Here is a 17,023-nt window from a genome sequence, read left to right on the forward strand (position 1 = left end):
ATTTATAATAGAAGCTTACGCTTCATGGATATTTCCCTGTAGCCTTCAGTAAGGCATTTTGATTTTAAACACATTTATGTCACAAAAATTCGCGCGGGTGGGGACTGGGGGGGCTGATGACGTAGAAATTGAGGCAAACGTTTTTCTTTCGGCGCGCGTGCGCGCGCGCTTTTCTAAAAATAATTTCGCGCGCGCTATTCATAATTAGAACTCGATCACGTGATAAACTTCAACCCCCCTCTGAATTTGCCTCAAATTCTACGTCACAAACGCGCGTGCCAGGCTGGTACTATTTCAGACGAGGAATAAATGTTGTGCGCGTTTTAAGGTGAGTGAAATATCCAGGAAGCGTAAGATTCTATTATAAATCCATGCTTAGGCAGACTATTGAGTGAGTCTATGCAATGGGTGATTGTAAAAGCTGGAAGGATAGATGGATCAGTGTTGGAAATAAGGTTATTTTTAAAACTGGACCTGTGGCCTAGGTATTTTAATTAAAATAACTGTTCACGGTGCCAATCACTGTAAACGTACAAGGGCAGTGCACGCAATGTCATGGATAATTGCAATCGTAAAATGGACTGTAAAAGATACGGCTTTGATAGTTTAAAAATCGTGGCAGGTTTTATTTGAAGTTGGCTATAAAGCTCGGGTTATAAAACGAATTGTGAGCCGTATCATATAAGAATTAGTAGAAGTGTAGAACCATTTTTAACCTCGTCCTAGAAGTGAAAAATTTCGCATTTCAGGCAAATATTATTCTATAATAGATTAATACAAATAAAGACTGAAGGAACAGATATTATATAAAAAAGGACTTGGTTTGCCCAAGCCTAAAAAACAAAACGATAAGAGTTTTTTCCAGTTGACTGAAGCGCGGATATTTTATTTTTCTATATAATTTTAAAGACAATCTGTATTTTACTACTCTTTAATTCAGTCTCCTGATTTTACTGGTAATGGATTTATTTCCTATAAATTAATTGAAATAAAATATTACTATCTCAGATTTTTCATGATAAAATTTTTACGAAAATGGAATTGTTGTTGAAAAATCTGAGATAAGATATTTTATTTCAATTAATTTATAGGAAATAAATCCATTACCAGTAAAATCAGGAGACTGAATTAAAGAGTAGTAAAATACAGATTGTCTTTAAAATTATATAGAAAAATAAAATATCCGCGCTTCAGTCAACTGGAAAAAACTCTTATCGTTTTGTTTTTTAGGCTTGGGCAAACCAAGTCCTTTTTTATGTAATACGTCAAAGCTATCTAAACAGACGCTGTAAATACATTGAACCTTAAATTATTAATCACGGGACTTGGCTGTTTGAGGAGATTAACGTGATATTAACGCGAGGTACTAATCACTTTCAGATTGTCTGTACACCGAGTGACTGTCCTCTTGGCTTTTATTATCGTGTATAGTTTCATCATTTGTTGTTTTTCAAGGTTCATTTCAAACGAATACTTGACTATACTTAACTATAGTCTAGTTTAGTATAAAAACTCTAGCACATTGCGATATAACTGGATTAATTTTTCAAAAACCTAAAAAATAACTAATATTATGGTACCATAATCTAGTAGTCTCAACATTTGTTGTTTTTCAAGGTTCATTTCAAAAGTATACTTGACTATACTTGACTACAGTCAGTTCAGTTTAGTATAAAAACTCTAGGACATTGCGATATATCTGGATTAACATTTCAAAAAATCAAAAATAACTAATATTACGGTACCATAATCTAGTAGTCTCATCATTTGTTGTTTTTCAAGGTTCACTTCAAACTAATACTTGACTATACTTAACTATAGTCTAGTTTAGTATAAAAAATCTAGGATATAACTGGATTAATTTTCCAAAAACCTAAAAATAACTAATAATAGTTACCAAACTTTCAATGTAAAAAAAAATAGGAGGATAAGTGAATTTATTTTTTATCAGTAGGGCAGCTATATGTTTAGTATTTATGAAAGAGGGTTTCAAAGAATAGTAGTGCAGGGTGGGACACTGGTGACATATCCCTATGGGAGGATTCTTAGGTAATCCCTTTAGTCCCCCTCTTTTTTTTTCCTCCAAAAAAAGTATACGGTTTCCCGCAATCTCCAAGCTATTTCTACGAAGAGTGTCGTATATACTATACGAGTTTTCCAAAATCAATTTCACGAAAACCGGGAGAGTCAGCCCAATAAAAAAGGACAGAGTTAGCAAAAGGTCGGTAGGCCGTGTGATGAAAAGGCAGAAACTACTATCTATACTCCAGAACTTACAAGGATGCTCTTTTAATATTACATATGATATGACTTCTTTTTTTTAAAAAAAAATCTATGAAGTTCTTTTGATCTCTCATTGTGATACGATTTTCACGTTTTAACTCTATAACCTGAAAAATTCCACTTTTCCAAAAAGGTAGGGGAAAATGCTATTAGAAAGGTTCAGGTTATAGCTGAGCGATTTTGGTCTATGATCCGAGCGTGCACCCTGATTATGTCCGGCTCATATTTAGTATTTTTCAAGGAACGATTTCAAAAACTGACATAATTCCAGGTTTTTCCGTCCATTTGCAAATCCCTGGCTAGCTTACAAAGATTCCGAGCGAACCCATATATACTCATGATCGACCTAATTTTGCAAAATTGCATATAGCGAATTCTGCACTTGCGTATTAATAAACAATGTTTGATTCTTTATGGATGTATAAAAACAGACTCTGTGATATCAAAATTCCATAAATTTTGATTGGAATATGTACCACATTAGGTGGTCATATGAGGACTTTTCCATATCTTAATTTCTTAAATATTTATGACGTATACAAATATAATATTTTATCATTAAACAAGCCGGGGGCTCAGTGTATGAGCGAATAACTAAAGCTGGAAATTTCCAGGATTGAAACCCTAACCAAGGCAGCCAATGGTATAACTTAGTCAGCGTTGGACGATGGTATAAATGCCGATGTTACTAACCAGACTAAGTGTCAAAACTACGTCTTATATAATAAGTAGTTCATTAGTCCGTTATTAATACGACAGGTTATAAGCTCGCAATTAAGGAGTCTGATTGTTTCGAGTTTTTCAATGTGCTAATATAGGTACACACACAAAAAAACTGACTAAAGAAAACATATTTGGGAGGAAAGAAATTCTGATCATTATACAATAAAAGCAGATCGTGGCTTAATTTTAATGAACCCTAATAATTAAGGAAGCAATTAGACTTACCCTTGATGAGTAATCCGAAGAGAAACCACCAATAATAGAGATGAAGACGCGACAAACAACGGCATCGCATCACGATAACAAATCGTTGTCACCGCTTCCTTGAAATCGTGCACGGCGGCGGGTGGTGGTTTCCAATTTGTTTCCCGGGTGTATTTATTCCTCAACGAAGTTCATATTAAACCGGTCCATAGCATCAAACATGCGTCACAAATTGTTAGACGACGTTAGACGCGACACAACAACCAAAAAAATCTGAAATAAAAATGGAAGAGAAAAATACCGTTTTTAAAATTAAAATAATTCTACTTTAATAACCCAAAAAGAAGAACTACAATAGAAATAAATGAAACTAACTGGAACTTAATTCCTTTTGTCTAGAGAGTCTAGACAAAAATCAAGGGTTCAAAATTTTGTTTTAATATCATTTGTTAGTTTATTTTCGATGCTTTTCGTATAGCTAGCTATTTTTCTGTCGCGTTTAGTTTTAAGGATTGTGTACCCCGAAGCTGGCTGCAGGCTTCGACGCTCAGATCCTTGGACTACCGAAAACGGACTACCGTGGACGTTTACCCAGCTTAGACTAGGAGGAAAGAGAGAGAGCGAGAGAGAAAGAGAGAGAGTGCACGAGGTAAAACCGTAGCGCCACTATTCCTAGCGTCGAGATGGCGCGAATCCCAATATAACCCAATCCTAATAACGAAATCTAGAGTTTCTAGACACACTGGTCTGGGATATATATTGAAAAAATTATATATATTGAAATCGTACGAAGCTTACAGTTAAGCCTAATCTTCCATGATAGATCTATCGGGGTTAAAATTGGGAATTTTTAAGCATTATTTAATACAAATTTGAGCGTTTGAAATTAATCCTGATTAACATACTGATCTACTTGAATGAAATCGTAGACTAAATTCCAAGTTAAACCAAAAATCTACAGCATTATTATTTTTCCATAAATACATTACAAATTTTGAAATTAAACCTAGTTTGAATTTACTAATCTACGTTCGTTACTCCATTAAAATTTGTCTTATCTTGGTAACTTTAACTAAGATATTTAAATTCCTTCCCAAACTTCAAAAGGAATATTATCCAAGTAAAATTCCGTTCTGATAGGCCTAACGTTTCATCGTATAATTTTAATATATTCAACTAGTCGCGTACAAAAATTTAATATAATTTCTCAAGTCAAACACGTAGCTCTAAAGTTTAAATATGTTTGCCAACGTAACATTATTACTCAAATAAAAAAAATATAATTAAGAATTTTAAATGAACCCAACCGGATGTAGAGCGGAAGCTTAGGATCTTGTTACAATGTTTTTTAACCTTAGAAAGACAAGAAACTCGATTGAAAAATATTTTCAACGCGGGTAAAATGTGTACAAACTAAGTTTAAGTGTAGGTATAGGTTCAAAGCTAATAAAAATTTTGGGGGACCTCAAATTTAAGGGTCCTTTGGGAAAGATAACCCGACTAGCTTCATTAGGGGCAAATTACGAGTGTCCAAAGTATACGCTCCACCCTTTTTCGATGGGTTTTTTTTCTCTCCCTCTCGAGGGGAAGCTCACTTGAAATTACTAATTTACCGTTAAATCTTGAAAATCTTGAAAATCTGAAAATTCTTACGAGAATTTTAAAATACATTATATATTTGCAGGGATAGATTTAATTTTAGAAGTAGGTATGGAGAACAGAGTAATGTGGGCGCGCGTCAAAGTCCTGAACCCCCTTCCTCGGTACGGGGGGAGGGGGTTTGAAAGAAGAGGCGGGTCATAGCGACAGAGGTAAAAAGGAATTACGTATTTTTCGCCGTCCCCGTCAGCAACGTCATCAAAACATAGTTTAAGTGAGCCAATAAGATAATTTAAACCTTTCGTTACGTGTTGGAGGGAGGGGATCTATACTTGGCTATGAGTCGGACTGAAGTAAATACTAACCGTTCGTTCTCCATTCCTACTTCTAAAATTAAATCTATCCCTGATATTTGCCAAGAATCGCGATAGTATCCTACCCCCTTAAAAAATTTTCTTTTCAAAATAAAAGAAAATTGAACAGAGGGTGGGTGGATGGAACTAGAGCGCAGAGCACGATGCACTTTTTCAATCAAATCTCCTTCAACCTTCACCGCGTATATCTCTTTTTAATTTAACAATACCTATAATAGAGTTAGAGGTCGAGCTGACGTAAGACTTTAACTGGATAAGTTGATAGGAAAAATTCAATGAAAGGTAAGAAGAAAAAAAACAACAGGGTATTAAAACTTAGGTGAAGATGCTTACATGGAGACCACCATAATTCATTTTGACTTGTGGCTGGCTGGCTCCTACACTATACCGACATCAACAATCGCTTATTTTGGGACACTCCTACGCGATCGCTCAAACCACTCATTAGATGGACGGGGGGGGAGCTAGCTGGACTCCATCATTCTTTCAGAAGCCTACCTTTTCAAACTCTTAAGAAAGGGTACAACTTTATTCCGGAATATTTTTGTTACGTTAGCTTTTGTCCAGAAGTGATCTCTAGTTTATTAGGGAGAAGGTATAAATTCGCCATATTTCCAGCTTTATCTCCAGTCCAAAGGTAGGTCCGGAGTTAATCCCCGCCTCTAAATTACAACCAGCATCTCATTGGTTCTTGAAAACTCACGTCAGCTCGACGCGAATGACGAAAATTACGTATTTTCCGACTGAGGAGAGGCAAAATAGCCCGGCCTCCTTTTACGTCTCCCCTTGTATTTTGAAAGGGGGGCTGAGACTATGGCGCGCGAATACTTAGGCATCTTAAACCTTCTCCCTATTAAACTAGATATCGCTTCTTGCTTTTGTATCGTAAGAGTGCCTAATTTAATTTTAAAATCGATCAATTCTGCATGGGATAAAGAAGATGTATTTAAATTTGAAAGCCTTTATCAATTAAGAAAGCGATACCAATCGAATTTACTAATTACCTAAAAGTGCTTTTAAGCCATATCAAAGAAAGCCCACGTTTACTTTAATTTTTTCATGAAAAAAATCTTCATTTTAATTCTATAGCGTTTCAGAAAAAACTTGCGAATTTCTTATAAAGTTAAAACTATAACGGTTAACTTCTAAAGGATTATGTCTTAAGGCTCTCACAATGGCTAACAACATAAAGAACAGTCTGACGCATAAAACCTCTCATGGAATGCAAAAAGAACATGTAGTAAAGTCTGCGTTTTCTCCGTACCAAAAAGAACATAAACATGCACAGCAACTCTAACGACAACCTTGGGAGAAATTAGGAAAACCCTTCTCACCAAGAAAAGCTACTTATAAACATCCCAACTATATCTTCTAAGCCCTAACCACTCTTTCTTTAATTAAAAACCAACCTTTTAAACCAATTTTAATTATTTTCCTTAATTTTAGAAATATTTTAAAAATGCAAAGGGGATTGAGAACCAAGAAATCAATTTAACAGCTGGATCTGTTAAATTCGATCTATGGATAATCGATAGGCTTAAGGAGGAAGAATCAAATGAGAAAATAATGAGTATTTGGTTTTAGATTAAATTCGATCCCCCAAAACCTGATTGGAGGTTTTTTATGGTGGTACCTATAGCTAACATAGATTAATAACTATGCAGAAATTTGCACCCCTTTTTTCTTTGTGATTGATTCGATTTTTAAATGGGTCGATATTCTCAAACTTTAAGAATAATTAGTCGAGATTTTTGGGAGTTTTAATTACTATACTTTAAAGATAAAGTTGGTAATATGTTAAAAAAATTCCAAGAACCCATTACGTACCTGAGAACGCTTATACTTTGTTTGACAAAATGCATCAGACAACCGGAAATATTTTACGAAAATATCTGAGATCAAATCCATCTTTGAAAGTTCTCAGAACGTCTATAAGTTCTTGGTTCTTTTGTTAAATGTTGACATGGTCAGTCAGGGGACAATGCGACGAGCGACGGGTACATGGTACGAATCTTAACGACTCCACTTCACTAAATTGTTTAGGCTTATCCCCAGGGATGCGCAAAAATACTAAGAATTCTTTAGAAATAAGAGAGAATTCTTAACAAGTTTTATACATTAATAATTTATCATTTCTCACTGTTTAAATCAGACCTCAAAATTCAAAGAATTATTTTCGAAAGACATAAAAGTCTTACGTTGTTTTAAATATATAAATAATACGATAAAATTCCTTTTCTTCTTAATAATTCCAGGGATAGATTTAATTTTAGAAGTAGGAATGGAGAACGGTTAGTATTTACTTCAGTTAGACTCATAACCCAGTATAGAGCCCCTCCCTCCTCCAACACGTAACGAAAAGTTTAAATTATCTTATTGACTCACTTAAACTACGTTTTGATGACGTTGCTGACGGGGATGGCGAAAAATACGTAATTCCTTTTTACCTCTGTCTTATTTCATACCCCTCCGTTCCGAGGAAGGGGGTCCGGGACTTTGACGCGCGCCCAGATTGTTCTCCATTCCTACTTCTAAAATTACATCCATCCCTGATAGTTAAGAATAAAAAAATTAAAATAGAAGGGGACCAAGTGTTAACTATTCAATAAAATAACGTCTTTATAAAATTTCGCAAAATTTAATGAAGATTTTAAGGTTTAATTATCCTATAAAGTTTAGAATGTATTTGGAATAATGTACGATATAATAACCACAGTGTTATCGTTTGGTAAAACCTACAAGGTCCATAAGGAAGGAAGGTTGCACGCTATCTGCGGTAACAGAAGTTTCTGGTCGGTTGGACGTAAAAGATCGGCAACAGAAATTGGCCGCGTGTTGCGCGTATATCTTAACAGCTCTAACACAAGGTCTAAAACAGTAATCTCTCCGCTTTTGTGTCTCTGAACTCTGTACCATGGGAAAGCATCAACTCCGGGCCATGTGGCCTTAGTGTTGTTATGTGTATTTCCATGTCATGATTAGCAGAGCCTTATCCTATCCTTATTCAAACTATACTACCGTACGTACAAGGCTAACGAGGAGCCTAAGGCGCTAGGCTTAAGGGCGATTATCAACCTGAGTGAGTATACCGTAAAACTGCAAAGATCCATAATTCCCTTGGAAAATTGTAAAGATTCGAGCTAACAGATTGCGCCTCCTGCATGCTATAAAACTTATAATCTTCAAATTTAAGGGGATTAAACTTAATTATAATTTAATATTAAATTTTATACCTGTAGCCATTATAAAGCATGGTAGTGTACGAAAATAATGTGTATTTAGATAAGGTTTCGCTCCAATTAAAATTAAATATATCGTTAAGCTTAGCATTATTTGAATTCCTTAAAAGCTTTCAATCTTTAAAATAAATCATAACTGGACGGGGCACGACAAGTTAAAGATTATTTCTATTTAAAACACAATTTTTCACGCACCAAGGCTTAAGTTATTGAAAAAGTGATAACAAATTAATGATATTAAGGCACGCGATTTAATTTTAAAAAACATCATTTGCGCTATAAATCAAACTAACATAATAGCATGGGTGAGAAAATCTCATAAAGAAGGCCAAGCAAAAAATCACTTATTGTAAAAGAAAAAGAAGCATCTGATATAATAATTAAATTAAGCCTTGGTCATCACGCGCTCACGCTATCTTACCATTTAAAAATCTCTTTGTACTCCCATTCTCGTGAGATTCCTTCCCTCCACCCCATGTTAAAGAGTTAAAGGTACTGCCGCACCAATTAGGTAAATGTCGGAAAACATTTTTTTCCGTTCCCGCCTTTGAGTCTTTATTAGCCACCGTAGACACCCTTTAAGCCTTGGTCCCGCCGCTAATTGGATAGAATCAAGGGGAACGGTTATAACCCCTTCTTAAACAAGACTGACTGCGGGAATAAAGAGCAATAGGAAAATATACCAAGCAACCGCCACCTCCAATTTTCGCTCCATCGGCTATAATTACGATTTCAATTGCTCGTATCAGCATTTATACCAATTAAATTGAACTTTAACCCCTAAAGGCATTTGTGGAAGCTAGAAGGAAAGGAAAGGCGGCTTGCAAGGGGTAAACATCACGCGTTAATCCTATTATTCGGGTATTTTATTATTCAAAAGTCTCGGCTTAAAAATCACCATATTTACGCAGGGCCGGAAGTAAGGAAAACTTCTTATAGGACATGTGTCTAGTGACGCCCCTTTGACAGTTACAAATTATAGGACATTGTTCACTGGAGTGTGCAAAGATAGTGTCGCATCAACATTGTCAAACCATCAAAAATACGGAAAATTTATTGGTCAAAATGTCCAGTGACCCCCTTAGTTTTTAAAATATTTATGGGACATTTTAAAATTCTATTGGACAATGCCCAGTGTCCCGTGCTTATTTCCAGCCCTGTATATACGAGACTTGATTTATGTCGTCTGCTCTCGTGTCTGAACAGGGAAATGAAAGTAACGAATGGGTCTTTAATTTAATACATTTATTTTATTTTAAACATAACTATCACAATTATTTTTACACCCTAAGAATGGTTATACTTTTCTGATATAAACGAAGTTTCTATATAAGAAATCGCTTTCATTCCAAGCTTACAACCGATTCTATTGGATAAAATAAATATATTCGTTTTCCCCATGGGAAAAAAATCTAAAGATTCTTATGGCGTTAAAATCCCTTCAATTTTGAAAGAAAATCCAAAATCTTTCCCTTCGGAATTTCTTTGCTTTTCATAACTCCGGGAGAGAGAAGAAAAAGAAGAAAAAAAGATTTAAGGCAAATATTTTTCAGCAATTTTTCACTCTTTCAAATTTGTCTTCCCTCATTCTTTTTTTGTCAATAAAGCTTAATAAAAAAAATTACTGCCAAGCGGGAAAGGAATAAAAAAAAAAATCCATAAAATGGCGCGAAAACTCACGCACGCACGTGGTGAAGAAACATTCCCGCCAAATCTTTGTTATAGAGCTCTCTACATATAAATGAGTCGTGTCACGAGAATAAAATTGAAAGTGACGCGTGTTTTAATTTAACCAATCAGACTCGAGGTGGTTCTAAAACTGTACGTGAGAATGTTAAAATTCCTGAAAGTTATAGTTGAATTAAACATATAAAACTGGGATTCTGGGAATAAATTAAAACACAATTTCCTCTCGGGAAACTTTACTAATTATTCTAATTAGAACCAGAACTTTTGGGCAAAATTAGTAGACAGTAGTAGAAAGAAAATACGGGGATGCGTTTAGCCTTTAAATGTAGTGCCAATTAACATCGACAATAATCCCCAACCTAAACGAATGTAAAACCCATTTTTGCGCAAAACTCGAGGGGTTCGACATCCTACACGTTTCTCCTGAAATCAAGAAATCTTTGAGATAAGATCTAAAATCAAACAGAAAATCAGGAAATACTTCAGATAAAATCTAAAATCAAACAGAAAATCAAGAAATGTTTGAGATAAAATATAAAATCAATCAGAAAATAACGAAATCTTTGAGATAAAATCTAAAATCAGACAGAAAATCACAAAATCCTTGAGATAAAATCTGAAACCCAACAGAAAAATCTCAAAATCTTTGAGATGAAATCTGAACACAAACAGAAAATCACAAAATATTTGAGATAAAATCAAAAATCAAACAAAAAATCACGAAATCTCGGATGAATTCAAATATATAGTAAATAATGAAATCTTCATAAAGATTTCAAACTTTTTGAAGAAATCTCTGACGAAATCACGAAATCCCGCATACGCTTTTAACTTAGTTAATGTCGAACCCCTCGTTACACGGTCCTCTACATAATGAGGTAGTTTCTGTACAAATGCTCAGTACAATTGAAAACAAAAGGGATTAATATATACTAATTTCGGCTTAAAAAGGGGACAGTGAGAGAGAGATTATTAACTCTACGCCATATAGATTGAGGTAGCACTGACTAGGGCATCTCAAGAGAGAAAAAGGGTGTGTTACTATTTGAAGCCACTCCAAAAGCAATCCCATACAACAAAGAAAAGATACATTTGCTTCTCTTGGATAAAAAAGAGGATATACGCAGAATGCTTTCACAAAAGACTCGAGGCTTCTGTGATACCTAGTCACTTAGCAACTTATAAAAAAACCCTTCTCCAAGAAGAAGGTCTTTAAAAGACTGACTGATTTTTCATTTTGATGTCATCTAAGGGGCTAAGGGTATACGTGCCTCGCTGGAAAAGCGGACTATATAGAAGGCGTGCAGAGCGAAACTAGGAATCCAAATACACAATAGAAACATTCTTTCTTCGCGATTCACGTCGTAGTAAAGAAGAAGGGGAAAAAAAGAGCTAAGCCTAACTTACGCTTGTAGCTTTTTCTACAAAGTGTATGTACAGTACCAAGTCTCAGAATATGTGACGGTTGCATTAACCAAAAAAAATATATAAAAAAAAGTTCATTTGGGCCCTGTTCATTTACAAAATTGACTAATTTTATTCCTATTTGAATCGACGTATAAATAATGTAATATTTAATTATTTAATTGATTTCCTGCAGCTAGCGTTCTAATATATAACAATTCGTTTAAACATAAATACTTAAACCCAACTAATTAATACATTAATCGGCAAGTCTAATTTAAATAGTAAAATTTTAAAGACACCATTAAACGTGTCAATTTATCTTAGTACGTATATGTAAAGGAATATTTTTTTAATCATTTAAAAACGTTTGGCCCCTCAAAACAAACTCTTCATATTTTCAATAATTTATAAATTTTACCTTCTAGAAAAATTCGCGCTACCGGAAGTTGATTTAAGCCTAGTTAAACTAGGCTAGTTTAAAACTTTAAATTGAAGCACGTGATTCGCGAGAGCTCGCGCGTGAGCCAACCTCTTACGTAATTATGACGTGGATGGAGAAATAAAATAAATCCTTGCACTAGGCCTACATATTATATGCGAACGGGGACTCGAAAGCGTACTTTAGTCTAAAAGAAGGGGTTTTTCCGCGAGGTTGAAAAGGTCCGTCAAGGATTCTCTTCTCTAACCCTTAGCCAAGTGAAGAGAAAAGATTTTTTTTTGCTCCTGTTAGGGATGGAAACAAACCGCGCGTCTACTTAAAGAAGACAAATCGCCTCATCCATTGTTTATACAAAGGGGGAGTTGAATCTAAGTCACGTGATGCCGCTCCCCGCAAAAGATAGACAAAGATCCCGTCCCAAGCCTAATCACGAAATAAGCTCAAAGGAAATTACAAAAATACAATTAAAGCCTCCCCAGATAATCAGAAATTAGGACATCAGGAAATCAGGATATAATCACGGATCTTTCTTTAAGGTTTTGTCAAAAGTTCGTAATATGAAGTATTCATTTAGCCACAGAATCATATTACCCTTTTGATCAACTGGTATAAGTTTCGCTTATTCGCGCCTGCGCTGTAGCATATCTCCTTTTAGGAGCATGCGCAAACATGGCGTTGTTTCAACACCCTTAATGTAAAATTCCTACCCATATTCACCATAGAATTGGTATATTTACTTCTCGTATGAGCTAGGCCTGGGTAGAATTGAATCCCAAATAATTTTCATACCATCCCAAGACCCTTCAAAAATAGTTAATAGTTAAAACTTCGTGCCATTAACTTCTGAAATGTTATACAGTAAGACATAATAGCTACAGTGTATTTTCTCAAAAATACATGTAGATTGAGGGATATTTTTGGAATCCTTCTTGTCCCTGGGAATAAAGTTGTACGTCAGATGTTTTACTCGGAAGCGAGAAAAGAGGGGGAGGGAAAAATCTTATAGACTGGGCCGGGGATATGGTGTTATCCGGATTAAGCTTCTTCCACGGGCTTAGACCAGGCGGGTAGATTTTCCGGTTCGCTCCTAGCTGTAATCCTTAGTTCTTCGACTGAGAAACACCCAAGGAAAGCCCAGTCGTGGTAGAGTGTAGCCATTCCTTTTCCACCAATCCTTACTCTATATACCCTTTTGTGTCCCAGGGTCTCTTTTCCGCTAGCTAAAGACGCGAAACCGAAAAACACCACGCTACCACGCTCCAACGCGCTTCCCCATGAAGCGTGGACTTCAAGAAGTACCATCATAAGTTTATAAGTGATATGTTCCATAAGCATGACACTACCTATCCTTCGTAATGTTAAAGGCTTACAGAGATCTAGTTCGAGAACGACAAACGAGAATTGCATGTCTACACTCGGTTAGTTTTGCAGGACTTCCATCTAGGTCCTATTCAGTCTGTACTATGCCTTTGACAGCTCCCCAGTCACCAGGCGTCGCTTTACCTCGAATCTATGACCTACCTCTTTCAATTCATGACAAGCTCCAGTTTGTAACCAGTGACAAACTTATGGCCAACATATCTTATGAACTTATGGTGCCCTCTCTATTATTGAACCGAATAGTGCGATGGATTGATGGACTGGGTGCTGCAGCTTGTCTATTGCCTAGAAGAGACACGCGCCTTCCCTGATATTTCCCAGGAGAGTAAGAACATCTCCGCATCTTCCAGTTGTTTCAGCGAAAATAAACTTCTATTTCGGATAGCAGGATAGTAGAACTTTCTATTTCTCCTTTAAAAAATATGTTAGCGATTGTACTTATTTATTTGTGTTGATATTTTATGTACTCCTTTGTATCAATGACGTTATAAAGTTTGGGTTCAATTACATCCCCCTGGTGTATAGCGACAGTAGGTCTAGTTGTAATTCTCATTATACCTTTCTTTAATAATGGCTGCCACTTGAATTTATGGATATATACATTTCATTTCCTCTAAGAGAGTATATATTTCTTAATGTTCTTAGAACAATCTAAACTTAACTACGTTTCTATAGAAAAACACCCTATGGAACTGTAGAACATTTCCTAAAGTTCTTAAAAAGCTTTCAAATATTGGTAAAAATAAAAGAAAATATAAAAACGCGTGGCCTATTGCACTTTGCCGGTCTCATACACAAAAAGAATCGAGAGGTCGTAAACAATTTATTTCAAGGGAGAACTAAAAGGGTATATAACCCATTCTCTTATATAGACTTATATAAATCCTTTTCGCATTGACATTTCATTGAACGCGACTATAGTGGAAAGAATATATAGAAAAAGCTGGAAGGACAAGTGAGAAAAAAATAAAGTAAAAGATTTCTCATATAAACGAAAAACATTAGTCGTGGGTGCTTTCCTTTATGCGAACATTGTATTTTCAGAGATGAGGGAGAGAAAGAAAGAACGAGAAAAAGCGTCATATAGTTATTCTTAACGATTGGTGTTTTTATGGATTCCCTCTTAAATGCGTTTAAAAATCTCTAAAAACAATTTTTTTAAGGCTTTTCCAGTTTATTTTTATATTTTATTTCAAAGGTCACTGGTGTTTTAGATTGAAACTAAAGTATACGTCTCATAGATTTTAATTTGTTTTATGGTAATTAGGCTTAGAGTAAAGTTAATGATAAAAATACATTATTTTCCAATTACCCCTGGTGGATCGCTTTTCCCTGGACATTGATGTGCTGCGCGTTAAACATTTTTACAGGCGCTCGTAGGATTAACATTAGTAGCCCGTTGGAAGTCGTCCTAGGTCTGGAGGGCTCCGTGTGGGACCACGACGCCGTTCGGGCCATCCTCACGACCTGGTGGACCAAAAATGAAGCCTGGCGACGCGCCCACCCTGACTCGTCCATACCACATTATCTGGACCGATAGGTCTCAAGACTTCCGTCCCCCGCTGCCACCACAAACATTTGCGCATTTTGTTGGACTTATTAACTTCTGCTGCGCTCCCCCAATTGTAGGGAGCCGCCCTGTTTCAAAAGGGCGTACCATTGTACGGCGAACAATTAAACCTGTAAACCTGTAAACCTGTAGTAGTTTTACCCCTAAATGCTGACTTCCCTGTTACGCTTCGTAAAGATAAATAAAATAACTTTCAGAGAAATCCATAATTTCGAGGTTCAAAATGAAGCGGATAAGGTCTTAATCGAACCAAAAATAGCAACTAGATACAGTCATTCAAAGATATAACCCGATTTAAAATTATAATCAGTAACAAAATATTGTTCGTTATTATTGTTTAGGTTCTGAATTACAATTAAAACAAAGCGAAAAGTGTAATATTCACTTTGAGATTTCCCTCTCGTGTTCTGACAAGTATATACAATTTCCCGTCCAAATCTCTTTATGCAAAATAGCAGTCAGGATGAGATTAATTAATGGATACTCCCCTTTCGTATATACCGAGTTCCGTATTGTCCTTGTATTATTGCAGGCAAAGGCTTAACTCCGAGATTCAATCCGTTTTGTGTTCCCTTTGTCTAGAGGAGTCAGTGTGTAGAGAGAGAGAGAGAGAGAGAGAGAGAGAGAGAGAGAGAGAGAGAGAGAGAGAGAGAGACTTTCCATATGCATTCCTAAATTGGAATAATTCACTCCCATTTAACCCTAACCGAGTCTCGAGTCTCTCATTTTATAAATTTTGCTCGCGTTTAGAAGCTTCATTCTCTAATCGTTTTATAATTGGCTTTCACCTCATTTTAGTAAACCCTAATTAAAACTGGGCATTGTCTCTTTCTTTGAAAAACAAGACACGGTATATTTTTCAACAAGATATGGATAGAGGAGAGTACATGTCTAACAATTAATTAATTGATCTTAATTGAATTAAAGTTCATAATTTTAACTAATTAATTAAAATGAAGCGTGAAGAGTTCACCCAAGTTTTAGAATGGTAAAAATATAGGGTCAAGTATCGATGGAGGATCTAGGATATCGCGTAAGGTTATTGATGAGAATATGTCACAAGCATCGCAAATTTATTTAAGTACCCATCCACAGTGGATCATACGGAAGTTAAGCATCCCCCGTGTCACCTCTATAGTATAATAATAATTCCTATAACCTCCTCAAGGGCATGACTTATACAAAGAACTCAACACTAAGTTCCAAGAGATACTAAGGCGAAATCCTCATGCAGGATATATCTTTCACGATTCTAATAGAAAAATAACCCTATTCTTCCGAACTTCTGGAGTGTCTCTGATGCTAGTCGCATCCTCAGGTTCCATGCTTGTCTCCCTTGCAAGAGAATACATACGTACGTTGAAGAAAACGATTATACGCCTTTATCGTTAAGATAATAGCCCACCCTCCGCGATTCGAGAGGGTATTTCTTACCCCAATCTTAGTTCTTCCCCAGTAGGGGGGCCGTCTTTATAAGGGGCTTCAATATCAATTATAGATAATGGTGCGCACTGTACTTGGTATAATGCAACAGGAAAGCTAACGTTTTATGACCAGTCTGCTATGAACCAAATGAACCTACTCCATCAGTCCAAGTTGTAATGGGACAAGCACTTTCTTAGAAAAACTCCTAAGTTATAAAGAAATGATCCCAATCGTAAGTGGTTTAGCACGTTGTTAAAATTCATATTCATTATTTTATATGCATTTTCGATTAAAAAGAAAGGATCTAACTTAAACCCTATTCTTTGATTATTTCCGAAAACTAACTTTAGACTACTATGTCTAATTTGAACGAGAAATTAATCGATGTGAAGTTAATTTCACCCACAATTAGTGCGGTTATTAAACAGCCCGGAAATATTTAACTTATTTAATAATATTTATTTTAGTTACGTTGAACCTACATATCAGAACTTTAAAAAACATCTGGGAATTTTTATGTAGATATCTCCTTTAGGGTTAAGAGGGTAAGAAAAACTAAAACAAATAATTCACGAAAGATACAATCACCAGCAAATCAAGAAGAAGTTATACCCCTTTTTATCTGACCCCGTGCAGTGCAACCTCCAGCCATCTTGGTTAGATTTACACTATAGCTGAATCTAGGGAAATC

At 35.6% G+C, this 17,023-nt stretch overlaps 1 protein-coding gene across 4 annotated transcripts in view; it reads right to left on the reverse strand.

Moving 5' to 3' along the window:
- Positions 1-17,023, reverse strand: part of LOC149651481 (acetylcholine receptor subunit alpha-like) — a 120,676-nt gene that overhangs the window by 31,508 nt on the left and 72,145 nt on the right. For 3 of the 4 annotated variants that reach the window (XR_016371240.1, XM_089848431.1, XM_089848430.1), the window contains one exon: positions 3,232-3,483. Coding sequence is in view for 3 of the 4 variants with exons in the window: in XM_089848431.1 (XP_089704557.1) it covers positions 3,232-3,301 (70 nt within the window). In the remaining variant the exon portion in view is untranslated. Of the gene's footprint in view, positions 1-3,231; positions 3,484-3,585; positions 3,974-17,023 lie in introns of those variants that run through there. The other variant, XM_089848432.1, reaches the window with a different exon arrangement.

The sequence above is a fragment of the Phalangium opilio genome, unplaced genomic scaffold (genome assembly GCF_054372755.1).
Source record: "Phalangium opilio isolate 3A_F unplaced genomic scaffold, DU_Popi_V2 ptg000082l_1, whole genome shotgun sequence".
NCBI lineage: Eukaryota > Metazoa > Arthropoda > Arachnida > Opiliones > Phalangiidae > Phalangium > Phalangium opilio.